At 43.4% G+C, this 21,792-nt stretch overlaps 1 protein-coding gene and 2 non-coding genes across 3 annotated transcripts; 1 reads left to right on the top strand and 2 right to left on the bottom strand.

The window, feature by feature from the left end:
- Positions 1 to 2,970: 2,970 nt before the first annotated feature.
- Positions 2,971 to 8,068, top strand: Serp (chitin deacetylase-like protein serp). Its single transcript, XM_071720086.1, has 5 exons — positions 2,971 to 3,438; positions 4,794 to 5,192; positions 5,345 to 5,666; positions 5,957 to 6,256; positions 6,338 to 8,068. Exons 1-5 carry the CDS (start codon positions 3,390 to 3,392, stop codon positions 6,864 to 6,866), a joined length of 1,599 nt encoding a protein of 532 aa, XP_071576187.1. The 5' UTR covers positions 2,971 to 3,389; the 3' UTR covers positions 6,867 to 8,068.
- Positions 8,069 to 11,867: 3,799 nt separating this feature from the next.
- Trnay-gua (transfer RNA tyrosine (anticodon GUA)) lies at positions 11,868 to 11,965 on the bottom strand. Its single transcript has 2 exons — positions 11,929 to 11,965; positions 11,868 to 11,903 (listed from the first exon to the last, which is right to left on the bottom strand). It is a non-coding gene; the product is annotated as a tRNA-Tyr (tRNA).
- A 1,015-nt stretch (positions 11,966 to 12,980) lies between these two features.
- On the bottom strand, positions 12,981 to 13,081 carry Trnay-gua (transfer RNA tyrosine (anticodon GUA)). The gene is made up of 2 exons: positions 13,045 to 13,081; positions 12,981 to 13,016 (listed from the first exon to the last, which is right to left on the bottom strand). It is a non-coding gene; the product is annotated as a tRNA-Tyr (tRNA).
- Between the last annotated feature and the right edge of the window lie 8,711 nt (positions 13,082 to 21,792).

Here is a 21,792-nt window from a genome sequence, read left to right as displayed (position 1 = left end):
GTGCATTAGATCGAGACATACTTTCTAGCGGTTTCGAGTTCACTGTTCGGTGAACATTGTGTACAGACGATTGCACCATGTGGAGAGGCGCGCAATATTCGATTATGCTACTGAAAAATACGAAATACGCCATAAAGTCGAGAGACGCTTCATTTTTTTAACGCGCGAACGTGCTATAAAAGCCATGACCAGAATTTTTAATCCGAGCAAAGGTCGTTCAAGATAAGCCTAAAAATAATTGAAATGATAAAGTTGTGCTAATAAAATAAAAGAGTTGTTAAACGCCGTTGACGCCGTGACACGTGCTCGCGAATCACGTTCGTCGCGTGTACAATCGCGCATTGCCGCCGTGGAATTCGCAATCGACAAAGGGCGCATTCTCGGCGTACGGGTTCACAATGCTTTCCTCGCCGAGTCATCGGCTCGTAACGAAAAGCGAGGTCCGCGCCGGAATCTGCGGAGAGATTCGCGAGCACCGCTTGGCATTTATCCCGAGAGTCACAGACGATGGTGCAATAAGCGCGTTCGCGCGGGCCCGTCCAAAATGCCAAACGAGCCCTTGCCCTCCTCCTCCCCCTCCCTCCCTCTCCTTTTCTCTCTTTCTCCTGCTTTGACATTTGAAAAAGAAGATCTGCCCGGACGACGACGCCCGCGGGTGATTATGGCACCGCGCGCGCGGAATTGCGTCGAGAAACGGCGCCGCCGCGGCCGCTTTCGAGAGATGATTGTGCGATATTGTGATATTTCGATCTATCGGTCTATCATTAACTGCCGCGCGAAGCAACCAACACCCGGTCCATTAAATGAGACTACATTGACGATCGTTTCACTTTCGACCGCAGATCCACGACGGCGACGACGATGACGGCAATGATGATGATAGATCGGGTGCGGTGCAACGCGACGCGATGTGGTATTTCATTCGTGTAAAATAATATTGCAAGAAAATCGCAACGGCATGGCAGCGTAAGGAGCGACGAACGAATGTTTATTCGCTTCATTTCTCGGCGTTATGTAAAAATCTTAGGTCATCGTAGAAAGCTGCCGCGCGCGATGCAGGCGAATTTTCGCGATCTGTCGATCGATATAAACAAACATTACGTAAAAACGCTCGGACGTTAGTGATAACGTTAAATGGTATCGTTCGCGCGACTTTCCAGCAATTACGCTTAACTCGGGAACGCCCTATTTTCTACTCGGCGTTCGTACCCGATGCACGTAGTCAGATTCGCGTGTTCGCTGGCCGTGTTCTACGACATTGCCGGAAGCGCGGATAAAATGTGCGAAAGCTCGACGTTGCAAGCCTGATGGTTACGGAATTCGTGGGATAATTCGAATCGCTGGAATCGTTGCAACATTTCATTTCGCTACGACAATAGAGAGAATTTTTAACGGGCGTATCTGAGGATACGCTTCTCCATCGGGGAAATGACTGGCTGCGGTTTTAAAGTCGATAAACCGAGAGGCGTTTAAGGAGCGTTAATTGAATCCACGATGTGCGAGAGGCAAATATCGTCGTCATTTCTCCGATGGCGTCTCAACGGCGACGCTACCTCCGCAATCCCGACATTCCAATCGCATCTTCGAAATGCTTCGTCCTCGAAGATGTACTTTGATTTTTATACTCGCCGAAATACTGAGCGATTGAAGGCAATTTTATTCGTTATTCTTTCGGCCTTGACAAACTTACATCATCTCTCGCTACTTCTCATCACTTTCTCGTTTTGTTAACTTGTAAACTTTTCTAAAATGCCAGCGATGATTGTATGTCCTTGTTTAGGTGAAAAAAATCGCGAAAATATTCTCGTCTCGTTCAAAAATACCAAACCAGAGTTCTAGTTCTCAACGTTGCAATGTTTATTTTCGACTTACTTTCGATTTGCCAATTTTATTAATTTTACCGTGTTTTAAAATGTGCTAGATTCACCAATAGCCGTGTGGCTGTAAGAAGTTGTCGCTTCGTTTGTGTAATTGATCTAAGGAAGTGCTATGAATAATAAAATATTTATTAATCATTAACATGCCTTCTTTTAAGTAATCCAACAGCCTACCCCTTACGGAAAGATATAAGCAGATACATTCCCTAATGTTATAAAGAAATATAAATTAGACATATATAACGATCGGTTTATCATTCTTATATCACTCGCCATAAATTTTCGCGTCGCTGAACTTGATTTATATACTTATAATTAACAGCGATGGAGATAAAATCGGCGAGAGTAGCGAAATATTTACCGCATTGCACAAGAATTTTATGTGAGAACGCATAAAGCACTTAGAGCCGAGAGATAAGCTGACGCAGATACTTCTCTTTATGTTCCTAGGTCGAGGTCGTACGCTTGGAACCTACCACCGACACTAGATAAATCGTTGTACCTTGTACTTTCATATCGCCGGGAAATTATTGACCAATTACTCTTCCCTTCCTACGAGCAAACATGTAATTTATTAATGAAAGTCATAGATCAAAATATCTTCAAGGAGATATTTAGATTCATAGCTTCGTAGGATTGAATCTGCATCCAACACGATAGCAAAAACTTATACCGTCACTGCTAAAAGTTGGCATTCTCGTGACATATTTAATTATTTCAAAAATTGTCACGTTATTTAAATATTATATCGATCATGATGTTTCTCTCAAGGTGAAAAACAGATTGACGTTGAATGTCAAAGATTGCAGTCGTCGAGTCAGCAATTGTTCGGCACCTGGAAGGATGTAGCTCTCGCTGCTTCCAGATCCACGTCCAGTCGGGTCTGCATCCGTCGCGGTGATATATCTCGTTCACGGGGTGTCTCGGAAAACGAGGTGTCTCGGTGGTTTCGATACGTATACGTTCCTGGATCAACAGAGGTACGATCTACGCGGGCGGCAATGCTCAAAGATGAGAAAGAGGGGACCCGATCGCGCAGCGTCGTGGTGGTGGCAATATAAGGCCCGGCCAGTGGCGGGCCTCAGCCAGTCCGTGAGCGGTACCTACACCTTCAAGGTCCGCGTCCTTGAAGGCATTACTCGTCCTCGCTCGATCCGTGTGCTGTTATCCGAAGAGAATCGCCGTTGAGAGCGTCTCGCGGCCGAGGTCTAGCCTGGGTCTCCTTCGTAAGAATCGGAGTCCTTCAGCATTTAACCCCCTCCCGCGCCCTACCCCGCCCCGGAAGTGGTAAACGGGTACGTCGCTACGTCGCCACCCCACCCCGATCGGTTACCCTTTCATCCCTTCCTGAACGGTAGCGTTTCGGACGTCAGTTGAACGGGAGTGATTGAGGGGTAAAGAGTTGGGTGGTACCCTGGAAGCAGCTCGTGGCAAGACGACGACGACGACGACGACGACGACGACGTGGTCGAGAAGAGGAAGTTTCATTCCCCGCCGAGGGTCAGGACGAGTATGAGGTCCTCGCTGGTGCTGCTCCTGGTAGCAGCTTTCGTCCTTGCCGGTGAGTAACAGATTTCTCTGCCCAGCTCTCTCGCTGCCGCCGATATCGTTCTACATCGACCGGTCTATGGGGCTATCGTATTCTCGCGAGTCAGCATATGAGAGTTCTCCGTGCGTTACTGAACACAATGTATGTAGAAGACGATTTTTAGGAAGATTTGAGAACCGCGCGATCTGAGCCAAATTCTTCCGCCAGTTAAATTATTAAGTTAATTATTTTTCGTATTACATTTAGCCTTCGTCTTCTTTAAAAATTTTACAAGATTTACTAAGAATTGCGATTCGCCGGAAATGATTCGCGGTACCGTAGGCGGTGTTGAACGTACGTTCTCCAAAGCGCCGATAAGAATCTCGAATAATTAAAAAGTCGTACATTAATTAAATTATGAAAGATACGTGCGCATGTATCTTTTAAGGAAAGATCAAGAATAAATATCTAAAAAAATGCTAATCAATTGCAAAGATTAATGTACGAGGCATGATGAAATGAGAAGTATCTCGGGTATCGCACAGGTGGACACGTGAGCTCACGCAGAGCCATTCAAGATGGCGAAAGTGCCACTGCAATCTGGCGCTTGACATTTCCTTAGTCTATTCTTGTATTTTCCACCCTGAGGCACCATAGCTGGTTTTCCTTCTTTTTCACATCGCAGACAAGCAATGCTCGTGGCGGCAGGAGGAATAATTTAATATAACCGAACCGATCATCGGGACGACAGGTTGCATAAGAGATTAGAGCGTGAAAGCTTCTCGATCCGGTCGGTCCCGGATGGGTGACGTCACTGCCGTGCCCCGAGCCTCTGAAAATGGTGCGGGTGGGGGCACAACTTTCCCTGTTTATCGCTCCGCTACGAAGTGGTCTCGCGAGCCCGGGGGACCAACGGGACCGAAATACTAACTGCCAGACTATTTTCTCAAATATTGAACAAATTCTGAATAATGTCTCTAAAGAGTTGATGTGATTCAAATATTATTTGAATAAATAATAATATTCTCAAGTTTGCAAGATCGCTAGACAAATCTTGTCTTTCTTCATGTATGCTTTTTGTATAAAATGCACGGAAGAATTAGATTCTTTAATGAGCTGATAGATATAATAACTTATATATAATAAAATAATTTTAAGTATTATTAATTATTTATACGTAGTTCTTTCACTATAATAATTGTAATAGGTGACTATAAGTACTAAAAATACTTACTATAATCTGCCTTTTTTTTTTTTAAGTACAAATTCATGCTATTGTATTAACGAATGTTTTTTGTATCCAAAATGTTACTGAATTGTATACATATAATTAATACTAGACAAGATAAAGTGCCTATCACATCGCAAACCACATCGTTTTCTTTCAGAGAGTACGAGCCGAGTTAAGCGGCAGGAGGAGAAAAAGGAAGAGAGTTTCGAGAACGAGATTTGCAAGGACAAGGATGCAGGCGAGTGGTTCAGATTGGTCGCGGGTGAAGGTGATAACTGCCGCGACGTTATCCAATGCACGAGTTCCGGTCTGCAGGCGATAAGATGCCCAGCCGGTTTGTATTTCGACATCGATAAGCAGACCTGCGACTGGAAGGACTCCGTCAACAATTGTAAGCTAAAGAACAAAGAGAGGAAGGCCAAGCCCTTGCTTTACACCGAAGAACCGCTCTGCCAAGACGGCTATCTCGCGTGCGGTGACGGATCCTGTATCGAGAGGGGTCTCTTCTGTAACGGAGAGAAAGACTGCACTGATGGCTCCGATGAGAATATCTGCGGTAAGTTAACAGTCGGACAAAATTAGCGGCGCTTTTCAGCGAGCGAAACTCCGATTGCAAAGTTATCTAAAAAAAAGAAACATTATAACTCAGAAGACAACATTAATTTATTATAACTAATTAAAACGATTGCGATCTTCTCGACATTCCAGACATGGACAATGATCCCAATAGAGCTCCACCATGCGACCCCGCCGTGTGTACCCTGCCCGATTGCTTCTGCTCGGAGGACGGTACCACGATACCCGGCGACCTCCCGCCCAAGGATGTGCCCCAGATGGTCACGATCACTTTCGACGACGCCATCAACAACAACAACATCGGCCTCTACAAAGAGATCTTCAACGGCAAGCGCAAGAATCCAAACGGCTGTGATATCAAGGCAACCTTCTTCGTGTCGCACAAGTACACCAACTATTCCGCGATGCAGGAAATGCACAGGAAAGGCCACGAGATCGCCGTCCATTCAATCTCGTAAGAATTGACTCCTTCTAATAACACTGTCATTTCTCTCATTTACATGTCATTTAGAAAATTCCGCCCCCCGATTTGATACTCGTCGCGAAGTAACCACGGAGAGACCCGTTCGTGCGCAAGGTTCCCAGGACAGCAGGTTCATGAGTTCAGTAAATTGGAGGACAGGTTCACGAGTACTCCTGTTCCTACGAATGCATCATGTCATGTCGCTCATGACCATAGTCATAATTGTTAAAAATCAGAACACGGTCACTACATAAATGCTTACGTGACAACTTTGGGGTAAGGCACAACGACGACGAGCGCTTCTGGTCGGACGCGACCGTCGACGACTGGGCCAAGGAGATGGCTGGCATGAGGATCATCGCCGAGAAGTACGCGAATCTGACGGATAACAGCGTGGTCGGCGTCAGGGCGCCGTATCTACGGGTTGGCGGTAATAATCAGTTTACCATGATGGAGGAGCAGGCCTTCCTGTACGATTCCACCATCACCGCTGCCTTGAACAACCCTCCGCTGTGGCCGTACACCATGTACTTCAGGATGCCGCATCGCTGTCACGGAAATCTTCAGCATTGCCCCACTAGGTAAGTATCAATCTCAATCATAAAGAGTTCTTGGACACGCAACGACAATTGTTCTAAATACGGTCAAATAAATGTTCGCAGATCGCACGCCGTGTGGGAGATGGTGATGAACGAGCTGGATCGGCGCGAGGATCCACAGAACGACGAGTATCTGCCCGGCTGCGCCATGGTGGACTCGTGCAGCAACATCTTGACCGGCGATCAGTTCTACAACTTCCTCAACCACAATTTCGATCGCCACTACGAGCAGAATCGCGCGCCCCTCGGCCTCTACTTCCACGCCGCCTGGCTGAAGAACAATCCCGAGTTCCTGGACGCTTTCCTATACTGGATCGACGAGATCCTGCAGAGCCGCAATGACGTATACTTCGTAACGATGACTCAGGTGATCCAATGGATCCAGAACCCGCGCACCGTCACGGAATCGAAGAACTTCGAGCCCTGGCGAGAGAAGTGCACGGTGGACGGAATTCCGGCGTGTTGGGTGCCCCACACCTGCAAACTGACCTCGAAGGAGGTGCCCGGCGAGACTATCAATCTTCAAACTTGCGTGCGCTGTCCCAACAACTATCCTTGGGTAAATGACCCGACCGGTGACGGTTTTTTCTAAACTGCCCAAGCGCGAATTTCCTTCTCTCGTCTAAGTCAAATTTCTCCTTTTCCTTTCTCCTCAATCCTGCCGATCCTTTCATCCCCGTATCTCAACCTGACGTCGGTCGAAAGGTGCGTCGCGAGTCCTTGCGCGGTTCAACTTAACGAAAATCGCCGGAAATCGCCGACCAACGCGTCAGCCAAGTATCCTCGAGATTTTCGAGAGCAACGACGATTATTACGGCGACGAAATACACGGAAGAAACGAGGAGAAAGAAAATCATCGTCAGTCCGTTAGACTCCGGTGACCGCTCTTAGTTGCCAATATTTTTCGCTGTTTTTATCATTGAGAACGACGTATCTGTGATGATTAGTTCTGTTCAGTTGGAATAATACGGAGTCTAATGGACTGAAGATGAATGGAGTAAAAATGAAGCTCTCTTCGCTTCGCATTCACAGATGTCCCTTCAGCATTAACGTTCAGCTTCGTTACACTCGAAATTCGTTACTCTACGCTATAAAATAAAAATCGCTGTATTTTTTTTGGCGCGCGTGCCTCGTTATCAGCTGGTGATTAAAGTTAACGTTCATCATGCGCCAGCAATCTGTGATAGATTTGATAGAAAGCGACGTCCTCGAAACCCTCGAGGTGGCAACGTTGACCGATCGTGACGACGACGACGACGACGACGATAACGATGACGATGACGAGAGCCACGCGCATACCAATCGAAACCAGGCAGAAGCAAAAGCAAAATGTCGCGCCCCACCCGCGATCCCACGAGGAGAAATCGCGGATCCTTCGATGGCGGCGATCCGCGAGTGGGATATTCCACGTGTAATATAACCGTGTCCCCCTTCGCTCTATCGCATCTCCGATTTCCTCGACGAAAGCCACGACCGATATCGATCTATCGGCGAGTACGCGCTTTCTTCCCGTCGAACTTCCCCTTCCGCCCTGCAGAAATAATTCACGAAGACCGCCAAATCGATTGTTCCCCGATTCGAGGTTTGCCCTTATTTTTTTAAGGGCCTGCCGATTTATATAAATATATAAATATATATATATATATATATAAATTTATAAATATATATGTATATATATTATATATATGAAAATTAAATATTGTATGTATATTTGTAAAACTAAGTGATATTACCAACGTAGTGTTCTCGATGAACCTTTGAATAAAAGATTCTGAGAAATTACACACAAAAAAAGGTCTGTTTCATTTCTTTTTCCTCCCTCGGTCGCCGCGCGTTATTTATTACGATCATTCGGGTAATGGATTGGAAAGTGGGGCATGCTTAGGTCCCGCAAACTTGACCGCCATTCCGGCGGAGGAAAGGAGGGAGTTTATTTTTTCTAAGACAGCGAACGCGAAAGCACGGGTGTGGACAGAGATTCATCCGTTCATTAATTTTCTCGTTAATTCATCGTTAGTATAGAACCGCGAGATTTTAAAGCGTACCTGTTCCGAGTTAATAGGAATTAATGTGCCTCATTAAAATCACGCGATACATGTGCGAGCGCCGCAGGGAAATCCCATTTGTGAATCGTGAATAAAAAATGCCTCACTCGTAAGGACGCGTCCTACACATCCTGTTCTCGGTCAACCAGCATCCAGCGAAGGATCGTCACAAGTCTTATGGCCGGTGCGATCGTGTGCACGCGCACGTACGTGCACCCCCCATCGCGAGAGCATATTCCAATTTTATACGCCACGGACCGAGGAGCTCATTCCGGTTTCGTAATTGCTCTGAAAATCTCGCTCGCGTGTCTCGACTGTCGCGGCCTTGATCTGAATTCGATTCACTGTGCGGCGGGCATCGATGACGCGACGAATTAAGGACGACCTGATCCTCCCACGATCCTCGAGAAAACTGAAAGCGAGAGTCCAAGAAAGCGCTCCGAATTTCGAGAGTGATAATGCCAATTATTTAAGGGTTCAATTATTGAAAAATCATCGATTTGCTAATTTATTCCCGTTTAATTTGATGTATTACCAAATTCTAACAAACATAGCACATATGTGCTACGAATGTTCGTTATACTTATGTATCTTTATTATCCATAATTTAAAAAAATTGGTCGATTAATTACAGCGAAGTAGATGAGAGTTTGGAGTTTTTTTCGACAATAATTAGAGGCACGGCAAAAATAATTATACATCCCCGGGGATGTATAATTATTTATAACGTTGTACGCGAGCTTCCACACAAAACTCGAATTAAATCGCGTAAAAGTGAAGAGGAGCGTGTCGCGCGCGCATTATAATGATTCATCGCTCGCGATGAAGCACAGTTACGGTGACTTGCTCACTATCTTGGCCTACAAAGTCTGCCTTGTTAATTAAGGCAGATTAACGGCATTACGCTGTCGTTATATGGAAGACATGGAAGACATCGCAAGCGCGCAAACGTTAGCGGCGCATTTTGTAATACGTCGCTTCGCATTCTGCCGTCCCACCGTTTATTCCCAACCTACGGATCGGCGGAATCGAGGAAAAAGAAAGGACGAACGCGAGAATGGGAGAAAAATAATGGTAATCTCGTGAAATACCAACCGGCCGCCGACGGTTGCATTCCGATGCAGCCTCTCTGTCGTCGGCCGTTTAAGCGTCGTTTCGAGACGAGCTTAATCAACGTCAGGAGGATTTTGCCGCTGATGGAACTTTTATTCCGCGAGCAACAGGTTCCTCAATCGCGATCGAGCGATCGTAAATGAAAGATTGCGCGCGAAATCGGTCATACATCGCGCTAGCTCAGTTTTTGATTGGAGAGATCGGAGTGTACCAAATATTTATATACATTTCTGCAAAATACATTGTAAGAAGAGTACTACGCAGCAACCGTTAAACGTGGCCGCATTATTCTTCTTTGTTATTCAAATGCCTACTCGCATAATCGGCGTACATTTACACTTTTACTAGCGGCACCGTCGCTTTGTTGGATAATTTTTTGCGTCACGCGAATGAGAGGTGCACCCACGATCAAATTCCATTTATCCGCGGAAAGCATGCTAATAGGTTTCGCAACAACAAAGACGGTATTCTTAAAGGTAGCATGTCTCATAACACTCTTAGCTTCTCTGTGCTGGATTCTCTGCTCAGAAATCGGTAGAAATAATCGCCCTCAGAAAATTCTTATGCAATAACGGAGCTATTAAAATGTAGTTACATATAAATAGCAATTATTTTAAATAATCAATATTGTTTTAAGGGAGCACACTACGGTAATCTCGATTAGAGAGATATTACCATTTAATTTTCTAGAACCAACTGTCCATCTCGATTGCAGCCAAAAATTTTTTCTCTGCATAAATTAATCATCTCGCTAATTGCTCTGAAAATACAATGCAATTTAATGGACCGATTCACGAGGACAGCTTAAAGCGAGACGTGGGAAGGCGGCGTTGATCCTTTGCACAGTACCGGATAGGACGAATTTTCTCCTCTTCTTTAATGGAATGCAATGTTTCTCAGTGTCGGAACACTCGCAAACGGCGCTAAACGGCGCAACCTGAAAATCTCGCATAAGCGAAAGTAGAGAAAGCTGTGTATCTCGCGGAGCCATGGCAAGGCCGTTACTGTTTAAAGACGAAACACGCCTAACGGAGCCGTCCAGATGCCAACAATCACGTGCGCGCGGCTTCCAGATGCGCCACCGGGTATTTAATCGTGTTCGCGCACCGGATCGATTATCTTCGGCGGATGCGATTAAACTTTCATGGGCTCGAGCGAGGACTGTCATTAAGTCCCAAGTTCATCGCGCTGATTGTTAGTTTTAAAATGACATTATTGCTTCAGTTCGATATTACATATCTGCGCGTGATTGCGCAAAGATGCTTGATTGCTTCAAAATGCTAAACTTTTTTTTCGCGTGATATTACATGACTCTATTAGTCTAATTTTAATGCACATTAAAATAAATTTTATTTATCATGTCACATGTTCCAATGTTGCTAAAAATTATGAATATTTTCACGTCTTGTGGATTATTAAGCTCCGAATTACAAATATACCAGGGGAAAGAATTTGGAGTAAATTGAAAAAAGTCTACATGTCGGTAAGCGTAGCCCAATGCAATTGGGAAGTTCGCTCTATGCAAAGTCGTGTACGTTCCATTATTAATAGTAATTCGTTCCGGCGAAGGGAACAAAGATAGGGAATGCAATTTCGGAAACTGGAAGGCAGCGCACCGCTGCTTCGCACGCTTCCGGTGTACTAGCGTATAACTGGGACCCGAGCTAAAACAAAGAGCGAGCCGGCCCGTTAAGCCGCTTGCAAGTGCAAGAATCCCGATAATGGAATATTTAATAACTTCTGCTCTCCCGGTCGGCGGGCCCGGCCGGCTGGCGCGCCTCGATAGCCGAGCCGAACGAAGAAACGGTGTGGGTCGGTGAAATTGATTTCTACTAGGTCAGTAGGTGACGGAAGGCGAGTGACGCGACCAGATATTCGTCTATCTGTTTGCCGCGGCTTGTTTTCAGTCAGGCGTATGCAGATAAACATCGGTGCCGGCCTATCTCCGCGCCGTTAATTGAAATTCTCCTACCCGACGAGATCGGAAGCGGGGCCGAAGATTTTCTCGCAATACTTAATTTCACCCAGCCGATGATATCGCGACGGACGATTTAAAAATAAAATCCACTTCGCGAAAACAACAGATATTTTTGTCAACAGAGATATGAGTTTCTCGAAATAAAACCTGATAAGTTTGCGAAGTGTGCTTAGAGTAAAGTACATAATTGCGTATTTTATTTTTATATTAGTATGAGATTAATATTTAAAAGAATTATATAAAAAGAAGTTTTAAGTTTTAAGTCAATTGTGACATATACGAATAAAACATAATATGATATTTTTTTAAAAACTCCATATAAATTGCTATATAACAAATATTGTAAATAACTAAATAATTTTAAATAGATAAAGCGTAGGATAATATACTATTACTGTTACAAAATTGCTACTGAATTAAAGAAGCTGCATTATCATGATATAAAAAAAAAAACGTTTCCTTCGAGCCGGATTTGAACCAGCGACCTATGGATTTCTTCTGAATGGAGCTCTAAACCTCTACAGTCCACCGCTCTACCAACTGAGCTATCGAAGGCTTATGATGAAGACAACTTAAATAAGCCAGATCTTGTCAGAGATGTTGTCTATAGCTATCAAAATCAAATATTAATACGTTACGTCTTATATATTTAAATTATAGACAATATAATGTAAAATAAAATATTCTTCAAGTCAAATATAAGTTAATGAAATATGGATATATATTTTAGGAAAATAATCAATTACAGTCTACCGTTCTATGAAGCTATTGAAGATATAGAAAATACATGTATGTGGCCTGTAAAAGGATGAATAACAATCTGTTCCGCTCTCATCAACGTTGCATAGGATATTAAATACTTTTAAAAGGAAATTCTTGGAAGAAAAATAGTGAAAAAATTCCTCCGAGTCGGATTGAAACCATTGGATGGCTATATTTAAATATGAGCAATTACAATCCACATTCTATTGAGAGTATAAGAGATAATACGTATATACAGGACATTTCAGAAATAGGTAGTCAAACTTTATGAATATATTTTACTCACTGTAAAGGTGAAAAAAATCATGTGAATTGCATGGGACTTAAAAATACGTTCTTTCTGAGTATGTTCGTATGACTTTTTTAATACTTATTATGTGTAAAATATGCTACTAAAGTTTGGCCATTTGTTTATAAAATATCCCATATTAGCTCCATAAAGAAGACTGTAATATCAAATCTATATCTTGAAAAATAAAAATAAAATAAAATAGAATTGATAAACAAATTGATATATCTCAAACAATTTTTCAAATTGAGTTTAACGTGGGTAATCTATGAGTATAATACGTTTAGAAAAAATATTCCATTAGAAGACACAATTTTATTTATGTGAAATAATTCCCATATGATTAAAATGCAGATAATAAAAAACAATTAAAGAGAAAATAAAAATAGAAATCAAGAAACAAGATATGTTTCCAGCAAAAATTAAATAATTTTTCTTAAATGGATAATCCAATTAGATTAAATTTAACAAGTATTTGAAACTCGACTTTCAAAATTTGTAGCAAATAATAAAAAAATTTCCTTCGAGCCGGATTTGAACCAGCGACCTATGGATGTCTCTTTTTGCATAAACAATTAAACAACTACAGTCCACCGCTCTACCAACTGAGCTATCGAAGGCTGTTGTTAATTGCGTTTAATTTCGCCATCATAATTGACAAAAAAAAAACCAGATAGCCTCGAGTGTGTCAGCACGCGTGGACCTGTGTAGAAATCGGCGATAAATGCATTTGCAAAACAGCGACGTAAATTTACGACATTGTCGCAGCGGCGATAATCGCTTCTTGCTCGACTCGGCGTGTTCCGGTGCGTTATCGCGATAAATTAATGTAACGCTGTCGACGTAAGACAGGTAGAGAGCGTAATAATAAACCGTATCCCGCTACTGGCGTTACACGAGCGTTCCGCATGGACGAGCGAAATTCTCTTTCCATGCACTCCGATCCCGTCGAATCGCGGGACCGATTATTCGAGCCAAACAACGGGGATAATTGTGTGAAGCCGCCATTTCCGAGGACAGGGACAAATTGTCAGGTAGAACCCCCCCCCCCCCCCCGCGGCATGTGACCAATTCGACTTGGTGGAAAATCCCGCGGCGGTAAAATCCGCCCCCGGCAAGGGAAAATCTAATCTCGATGGAAAGTGATTATGCAGATTTCGTGGCAAAGGCGAGCATGGCTGGAAGCGTTTTCACCAGCGCGGTAGAGAACCAGCTGCTCGAAAATACCGAACAAGTTTAGCTGCCGCGCGCGACCTCGTTAATCCATTCCCTTTCAACTTTTTCCCGGTGTTTAATTGCGCTTTATCATGTTCATCTGACTTAATTAACGTACTACTTTGTTCATTGTTTGTCGTTGAAAGACGGAGCATGCCCGCGGATCCCGCTTCGCGGGCCTTCATCGCTGAATCGGTAGTTCGAAATCTCCGAGTAAGCTGCATATCGTACTTGCCACACCTCGTCGTATTACCCACGCACATTCCGTCCGCTTTCCTTCGAGAAGAGATTCCGCGGCGTGCGAGTTGTCTCCGGAAAAACGGACAACTAATGGACAGTTGGCTATTGAGATGACAGCGTTGCAATAGGGAAAGCATTTCACCGTTCGCGTTTCAACCGCTCTTCCGGCTGGACCCAAGGCTTCCTCTCAGACAAACAAGGACGCGACCGGAAGATCGATCGAGCGATCGCTGCCACGGCGAAGTGCATTACACGACCTCGAGACCGAGCTCGTCAGTGTCACGAGAGCGCAAATTTCTCGCGATCGATCGAGCGGCGCTGGCCTTGTTATCGGCTTTGCTCCGCGGGTTCTTTCATTTCCAATATTTCCATGCGTTTTAATGGCGATCGAGACGCGATATCGGAAGAATTTTCACAGTGAAAGGCATGAGAGCGTGCCGTTTGCGACCCGAGACTTATGCGACTGCCGCAGTTCGTTAATGGGCTCACGATTGATATCTCTATTTAACTTCGCAATATCTTTAGATGGTGGAAAAGATAATTAATTCAACTTTTCTTAATTAACCCATTCGTACTTCGAGATGCGAGCGTATCTAATTTTTTGTATTGGTATATGCGTACATTTATATTAACGGAAGAATTTATCGACATTATATTCGTAGATCGTTACCAGATATTACAGACATATATCTCTGTGTGAAGTATCGAGATGTGTGAAGGGATATTTTTATCGACTCACGGATGAAAACAAAATTGGATTCGAGAATGGCACGAGAGAACCTCTCGGCATCTTCCACTGTCGCTTTCAACTTTCAACTCTCTGTAACCATTGCGTCCTCCCCAGTCGACGAGTTCTTCTCTCTCTCTCTCTCTCTTTTTTTTAATGTCACTGAATGTACATCGAAGGTGTAACGGGATACCTATACGTTTATATTACGACACCTCTTATTATCCGCAGGAGGATCTTACGAGAGAGCGACTCGCCAGAATAAGGCGACGCATAATCGCCCGGATTGAATAAAGCACAGAAGCGTCACGCGATTTTCTCAACTACGAATATACGTTCGCATTAGCCGATGAATCACGAACAAAGTGGACTGTGATTGTAACGGATTGTCTCTTCATCATTCTTGCCTGAAGAACTAAATAGTCAAGTACTGCGGTATTAAATAACGCACCGCACGCATAAAAGACATCGCAATCAATTACTTGATAATGATTGCAGTCCTCTCTAGTAGAAGCAAAATTCTAATGACCAAAGATCTATCATCAAAAATATAAATAGCAGACAGGATATTGGCGAAAGAAAATTTAATCTATCTGTCTGAGCGTGCGAGGGGCATAAACGCATCACGAAAATGAAATGCAATTTGCGTCCGAACATAAAACGTCGCGCAAACAGGCGTTGGCGCTAAATCCCTGACCGTAAACGTACCGCACTGTACAGCGAGCCGCGTAACGGGATTTTTCAGTCGCGTCGCCGTCGTTGCGACATCGTCGCATTATTCGCACAAGCGGGGTCATTCTCATACTTATGCACGTACGAGAATATACCGGTCGATCCCGGCGCGGCGCGGCGACGAATCCTCCCGAGATCCGTGCGGATAATACGAAATCCCCCTCCTCATCCCGCCGATCCCCGGCTGCAACACCGACTTCGGCCCTGGATTACATGACGTACGACGTTTGACAGTGAAAGTTCCCGGCGGGACCGTGTTATGTGCCCTCGAGCTGCCATGCAGCGCGTAAATCACCACGTCCGCCCCGTCTTTCGAGGCTCCCAGCCGCGAGGACACCCGATTCCCGAGCTATTAAGTTCGCGAAGTTCCAGAAAATCCACGTCAGCTAAATGAGCGATAGATAAGATCGGCGCGTGTCCCCCCCCCCCCCCCCGAACTCTCAGGGACAGTCTAAACAACGTTCCTATTTATTTTCCTCCTTTTTCTCTCTCGTCCCGTTAACGTCCGCCGACGAAAATAACCGACGCATCGTGAATCTTCTCGTGCTTATCGAGGGAAGCTATTTTCTCATCGTAGAAGTTTATTTCACTCGGCTACGAAGCGATTGCAGAATCTAATCTAATGACAATTTAGATGCAAAGTAGACAAGGGGAAAGCGAGACTTTCTTGAAAACTGAAGCGCTTCTTCGCTCACGCCTCTAATCCTCTTATCACTCTCTCTCCCGTAACATGATATCTTATATAAATCGACCCCAAGCTATCGATTGAGCCTACTTAGAACTTAATCCGTTCACTCGTTATTGAGATTTCAAAATCTTTCGGGTAAAGTAAATGTAACACTTAAGACCTATGTCTGGACACCTTTATCATTTTAATTTTTAAATAACGCGAATTAAAATCGAAGATAAAAATATAATACAAGAAAAATATTTTTATCTTTGATTCTTTGATTTTAATTCGTGTTATAACTTATTCAAGAACTAAAATGATAAAAATGTCCAGACATAGGTACGTGTCCAGGCATTGGTACATTTATCTTACTCGCAACTCGTCGCTCGCGTAAAGACGGGGCGGTCTCGCGCTGCGCGTGTAGTTGGACACTACTATGTCTCTTGATTCTTTAAGATTCGCGTGTTTTTTTCTTTCTTCATCGCTCGAAATGGCGCGAGATCGTAGACTGATTCAGGAAATCGTCAATGATCCAAATCTGCCTGGCGAAGAGCTATGAACTTCGCGGATCGATAGCACGTTCTAGGGACACCCTGACCGCACTCCTCTGCCTCCTCTTGCGCATCGTACTACGGCATCTCCTCAGGGGCAAGGTCGCCCGTTCCCTACCACCGTGGTGTATGTACACGTGTGCACATACATGTGCGCGTACACGCATGTGCACAATTCCATCGATACAAATGGACCTTTTGCACGTGGCCGCGTTCTGCTTCTCTCTCCTTTCTCTCTCTCTATCCCTCTCTCTTTCTTTCTCACTCATTTTCGCTCTACTTTCGGTCCTTCATCCAGGGCACCATGTACCACCTAACCTCGTCCGACCCTGCGGACGAACTGGTGAAAGTGACAAGAGGCAAGGTCGTCCCAGGCCATCAGGGAATTACAAAATCAGGAATTCCACGAAAACCGTGCGACCGGCTCAAGCCACGTATCGGAGCCGGCATTCGATCGTTCGATACGAGGATAACTTGCGCAAGGTATATAAAAATTAAAGATTGAGCATTAAAGAGATACGGCCTTATAAATGCCGATTTGCGAGATATCCGGCAACGCGGAAAACATCTACGCTTTCGTGTCAGCATAAAAATGTAACTCTCTCGGGACCGAATGAACAAATTTCAGTATATTTTAAGTGAAAAATGTTATGTGCCTCGTACAGAATTTATAGCTCTTTCTTTACGTAGAAAAATACGCCGCAAAGTTCGACTGAATGGATATTTAATATTGAATAAATATTACAAATATTTCTGACAGAATGCAATTAGTCAAGTTCACGTGATTAATGTACAAGCTGACCGAAAAAAAAAATGATAGCGCAACTTGCTCCATTTTCCCTTCAGGTGATTTATATCTTCAGTATAAACAATTAAATTTCACCGGCGATTTCTAACGTCGCAGCTCGAAGAGACGCATATCGCTCTTCTTCACGAAAGCGTGACAAGATGGTCACTCATTTGGGTGATTATAAAACGGTTCTAAGATACCTTAGGTGCAGCTGACATTCTGGGAAAATATTGCAATCTCTAATAATAATTGATTGAACGATTATCTTGAGCGAACATCTCGAATCAACTTGTTGCCGCTTATTGTGTATCACAAAATCGACTTTAATCCGCGCGGATGTATCTTCACAATAGCGAAGAAAACGAATTTCGCAATCTTAATAGGTGCACTCAAAATACGAGCGTCGCATATCGTCGCACGTCGCTGAGCGAGACGTAATTAGCGGTGGTTAAGTTACGTGGATATCACGGAGAAATTTGCAGGAATAACGTGAAACCGTCCGTGGCAGATTTCCGGGATGTCAAGTAGATTGCGATCTATGATAGCCGTTTGATCGCACGCGCGACGATCGATCAATAGCTTCCTCGTAGATAAGCATAGTCGTGACACGTTTACGCAAACGACATTGAAGATATACGATTGTGTTTTCCAGCATGAAATACGATTTTCCGGCGTAAACGGAGTAATAAAGAACGAACAATGAAATGTGTGTTAAAAACTAGTACAAAATATTTTTGTATAACTATGTGGAAGTTGATCGATTTTTCTTAATTTACAAATTATTTTTTATTTATATTTAACGGAACAGAAAAAATTTTATTTGAAAAATAAATAATTGCTTATTTTGGTAGGATTTAGCATTTTCACTATTTTTATGTGCTTTAAATCACTTTGACTTCTCTTAAAATGAACATGAAAAGAAGAAGAGGAAAAGAGAAATGTAACGTCAGATTGATCCTTAATTTCTGAGAATACAAGTGTTGCAACCGTGATATGAAGTAATACATAAAGAGAGAGAAGATTACGACACAAATATCTTGATATTTTTTTTCTGCGACTGAAAATTGCTCTTATAAATTTATCGCCCACAGAAAAATCCGCACAGGATCGGCGTAAGACCTTTATATATCTCGCAGCAAAATTAAAACTAGGAACCTTTGTCATATTCTATTAATATTCTGGGCACTCTTTTATTCTTGTTTTTTTTACTCGATAAAATCCGATATGTCATTCTGTTTTTAAGCTGAAGATATGTAAGGTGTACCGGCTTAAACCGGCCCTGTCGACACACTGGCAATACGATCTAGAGGTCGATTTAGAAAGGTGGATCATAAAATTCGGGTCGCTGTATGAACTTTCTTCGAATCGCGCAACCGTTCCTCCTTAGCGACTCTTTCTTAACAGCTTCTCTTGGCCGCGAAAAAGTGCACACAACGCACGTTCCAAAGCCCGGGAGAGCTAATCCTGCTTGTACACACGATAATGGCCGCAGTGACAATATACATTTTCGAAAACATCACTTAACCTTCCACGTAGCAAAATCCTTATGACGCTATTCTTCTTTGTCTCGGAATGACTCGATGCATAATAAGCATCCGGTTGACACGTGAGTCGCATGAGAAGCGATATACGAAACAAGGTGGACAAAATTGACATCAACTTTAACGCTTAACTTTGCAGACTTCCACGAAAAGTAGGAAATAATCAAAGGCTAATAATATAATTAATATAAAGCGCTTAATTAATAAGCATAAATATATAATAGGATTATTATATATATCGGGTTCTCTAAATCCTCCCGCGTGAAATTACAAATGCATCTCAATTGCCTGTAATGCTCCGATTTCTCTGAATGGTAATACGAGTCTCGATTCAGATTCCAACGCAGCGGCGGCTGTCAGAATAGCGGCGTCGCGTACCTCGCGCCAAATACGGCCGTGTCCTTCGCGCGAATGGCGGAAAAATGAAAAGGAACGAATTCCCGGCGTATGACAAATCCGACACGGGTGATTCGAAGAAAGCGCTACTTATGTCTCGACGCATTCTATCGTCGCCAAAGGGAATCGATAGCGCCGCTGGCCGTGAAGCGAATTACGATAAATAACGGAAGGCTGTTTGTGCAAGGTGAACCACCTTCCTTCTCACCTCACAGAACAGATCGGACGACGACGTACCTTTCCAAACAGAATTTCTCTCCTGCGATTCTCTTTCAGAAAGTTTATAACGTCGGAAAAGAAATAATCCCCGCTGGATTATTCCGCGTCCCTGTATACGCGGTGTCCTAGAATCTCTTCCGGCGTTAATTAAAATGTCATTCATATTGAGATCTCTAAAGCGATTTGAAGAAACATCGCGGAAGATAATAAGCAACTTTTTCCTTTTAAAGAGAACCAAATTGCTTTGAAATCCATTATCAAAGGATGCAAACGACCACGTGTTTCGGGACACCACGTATAGACGCGATTCTTCATAATATCATCTTCTTAATTAACTCCCTCGCGAAACGTGCGACTCGTGATATTAGCTCCGGGCTGGGTAATTATCGGCGCGATGTGCCACGAGAGTTAATCTCAATATAAAGTTTTCTATTTAATAGGATGCCGATGAGAGAGGGGAAAGAATAAATTCCGCTGTCGACTTGGATGAGATTTTACAAGGAAACGGCTGATAATTTATTTCGTTGCGTTCTCTTGTTGAACTGTTCCCCGTAATGCGCACTTTCTGCATTACATTAAAATCGCGATCGTCGATATACCATTATCAGTGACGCGTTCGAGTAGAATATTTTAAGAGAAAATTTATTATTGAAATCTCTTCTTCGACGATCTATATCTTGCGTATACATGAAAGTATACTTTTCTCGTTAATGTATTTTTCTAATTTATTTCATCTCAGAATTATACTTGAAAACAAGCTTTTATCGTCCGTCGGGACATCCTCTTGCGACAAACATTTTCTCTTTCCAAAACTTTAGATTGCGTTGCGAAAGATAGAAAGAAAGAGAAGACTTTATATAATATATTATAATCTTCTCTTTCTAAAAAAAAATATATTATATATTTTTTAGATATTAATGTTTAAACAGTTTCTTCGTCGATCGAGAAGCGAAGCGGAAGGTTGCAGTCACAAGGTGAGCCGCTTTCGTTCCTGTGCGATGATTTTGCAATTAAATTGCCTGTTCAAACGAGAAATGATTCAACTCAACCGTACGTGTAGTCTTTCTCATATTCCAAGAAACTTAATTAAGATTAGAGTTGTCATTTAAAAGGCCATTTATATATCAAATTAAGCATTTAGTGAATTACCTTGTCAGCAGTGTAGGTACGAATTAACGTTAAAAATCGAGAAGAAAATAGGAAGAATTGTCATTCATATTCACGAGGATGAAAGGGTTTATTGGAGAAATTCTCCCAATATCGTCGATAGTTTTGACACTTCGGCGGAAAGATTCGCCCGATTACTTCGCCTTCGCCTTTTTCCTCGTCGGAAAGCGTCGGTGTCTTCGATGGGAAAGTCTGGATAAGGCGAGCCGCACGGCAGCGCATAACGACCGCGAGGAGAGAGAAGCGTTTCGAAATACGAGATGCGCATAATTATGCGCGCCTACTTAGGTGCATCGGGAATGCAGCGACGTCTCCCCCGTTTTTCTGGCACGCCCTCGTGGCCGTGTCGTTTCTACCTTTCAATCGGCGCTTATAGGGTTTTTTTTTTCTTTTATTTCTCATAGGAACGAACCACAGCGGCATCCGCCGCGCCGTCTTCGGCCGCTGCCGCGCCGCCGCGTCGTCTCTCGGCGAACAAAGCGGGATTCTCCATCGACGAGGAAACTTCGCAGGAGAAATCGCGTCGCACGGACTTCGCGGTTTCGCCTCAGACTTCGACCATTATGTATTACGTGTAATTGCATGCTTGCACGCGGTTGTGCCTATATAGCTGCAAAATAGATTTCGCACGTAGCGAGTCGCGGTGCGAACATTCCGCGACCTTATTTCGTAACAATTACATCATTACACGTTTTGCAATGTGTATCGAATGAGAGAACGTCAAACGGTCCCGCTGGAAAGCTACCATTTTCGATTTATGTGCACGGCAATCGGTTTTTTGTTTATCATTTGCGTGCGGCAACGCACGATAAACTTGCGGTCTTTTGTGTACGCGTTATTTTCGCAATTGGCGCGTGCGTCAATATTTTAGACATTTACCTTTCAAATTATACTAGAAAATTAATTTCATCACGTCGTTTATATTGAAAGATTTAATTTTGTAAATAAACACAATAATACAAGCGTATTTTCGTACTCGACATGAATTGAATTTTTTTTATACGACGTATGAAAATGTAATGAAAAAAAAAGAAACTCGGATCGTTTTGCGCGTAGCCGATACGCAAGGATAAATCAGGTCAG

This window comes from Temnothorax nylanderi, unplaced genomic scaffold (assembly GCF_030848795.1).
Source record: "Temnothorax nylanderi isolate EJ_2023f unplaced genomic scaffold, tnyl_v1.0 TNYL_tig0325_pilon, whole genome shotgun sequence".
NCBI lineage: Eukaryota > Metazoa > Arthropoda > Insecta > Hymenoptera > Formicidae > Temnothorax > Temnothorax nylanderi.
The sequence above is the reverse complement of the archived record's forward strand: the minus strand, read 5'-3'. Positions and strand labels throughout refer to the sequence as shown.